Raw genomic sequence first — 1,360 nt, 5'->3', positions numbered from 1 at the left:
GAGGCAGACCTTTGTGAAGACTCTGACTGACAAGGCCATCACTCTTGAGGTCAAGCTCAGTGACACCATCAAGAATGTCAAAGCCAAAATCCAAGACAAGGAGGGCATCCCTCCTGACCAGCAGCGTCTGATATTTGCGGGCAAACAGCTAGAGGATGGCCGTACACTCTCAGACTACAACATCCAGAAAGTGTGCACCCTGCATCTGGGGCTGCGTCTGCGTGGTGGCATCATCGAGCCTTCCTTGAACCCCAAGAAGGTCAAATAAGAACACCCACTTTACTGGCTCCCTTGCCTTTTGCAGGTGGCCTTCTTCTGACCCCATGATCCTGGTCCCTCAATAAAGTCTCTTTCTTGGAACTGGAAAAAAAAAGAAAATGCAAAACCTAGCAATGTTCAGAAATGCATGAGAGAGACAGAGAGAATGAGAGACAGAGTGACACTGAGAGAGACAAGAGACAGAATGAGAGACAGAGAAACAGAGAGTGACAGAGACAGCGTGAGAAACAGAGACAGAGTGACACTGAGAGAGACAAGAGACAGAGAGTGACACAGAGAGAGACAGAGTGAGAAACAGAGACAGAGAGAGTGACGCAGAGACAGAGTGACAGAGAGAGAGAAATGAGAGACAGAGAGAGAAAGAGACAGAACCAAAGACAGAGACACAGAAACACACACAGAGTGAGATAGATGCAAGGATGGATAGATGGACGGATGGACAGACAGACAGATGGGTTGGGGACTTTTGTTTTTTTAAATGGGGCATGCTTCTCTGCTTAATAACTCGCCCAAAGTATGTGAGGCCAGCTCTCCACATCCTTGCCTTTTAAGGAGCACCTTGGTTGCACTTTCTCGATGCCAGACTTGTTTGTTCTCTTGGCCATCCATGGGATACTGTCTGCCATTCTCCCAGGCTAACCTGGACACCAGATCCACCTTCCCCGGTCCATTAGGAGTCTCCAGCCAGCATCCCGACCTCACCTGCCTGCCATCTGGGCTTCTAGTGTTTATTCTATCAGTGCTGAGCTTCTGTGACTCACTTCCCACGCAGAGTGTGAGCGGGAGTCACTCTGTGAAGAGGGAGTCTGAAACCAGCTCTTAAGCCCACAGGGGTCACCTGGCCGCTCTTCCCTGCAAACAATACCAACAGATTGTACTGCAAACAATACCAACAGAGAACTCCTGAGAAGTCCAGCTTGCTTTTTGCAAAATATAAAGAAACACAGAGACCATTTTACCTAGTTTCTTTGCATGCTCACGTGGAAAGATGCCACAGAATGAAATATATCATCAGTCATGCTGGTTTTATTACACTTTGCAGAAGCTACCACCTTTTTGTTTTTAAAGGAAGGTGAAAACT

The 1,360-nt window shown here is 47.6% G+C and overlaps 1 protein-coding gene across 1 annotated transcript in view; it reads left to right on the top strand.

Annotated features, from left to right (window-relative positions):
- The window catches only part of LOC102876061 (polyubiquitin-C-like), a 9,051-nt gene extending 8,783 nt beyond the window's left edge, over positions 1-268 (top strand). The window contains exon 2 of the mRNA XM_006902422.1: positions 8-268. Within this exon, the coding sequence (XP_006902484.1) occupies positions 8-268 (261 nt within the window). The remainder of the gene's footprint in view (positions 1-7) is intronic.
- Positions 269-1,360: the final 1,092 nt, after the last annotated feature.

Source organism: Elephantulus edwardii, unplaced genomic scaffold (assembly GCF_000299155.1).
Source record: "Elephantulus edwardii isolate Elephantulus edwardi_28Jun2011 unplaced genomic scaffold, EleEdw1.0 scaffold00410, whole genome shotgun sequence".
Lineage (NCBI taxonomy): Eukaryota > Metazoa > Chordata > Mammalia > Macroscelidea > Macroscelididae > Elephantulus > Elephantulus edwardii.
The sequence above is the reverse complement of the archived record's forward strand: the minus strand, read 5'-3'. Positions and strand labels throughout refer to the sequence as shown.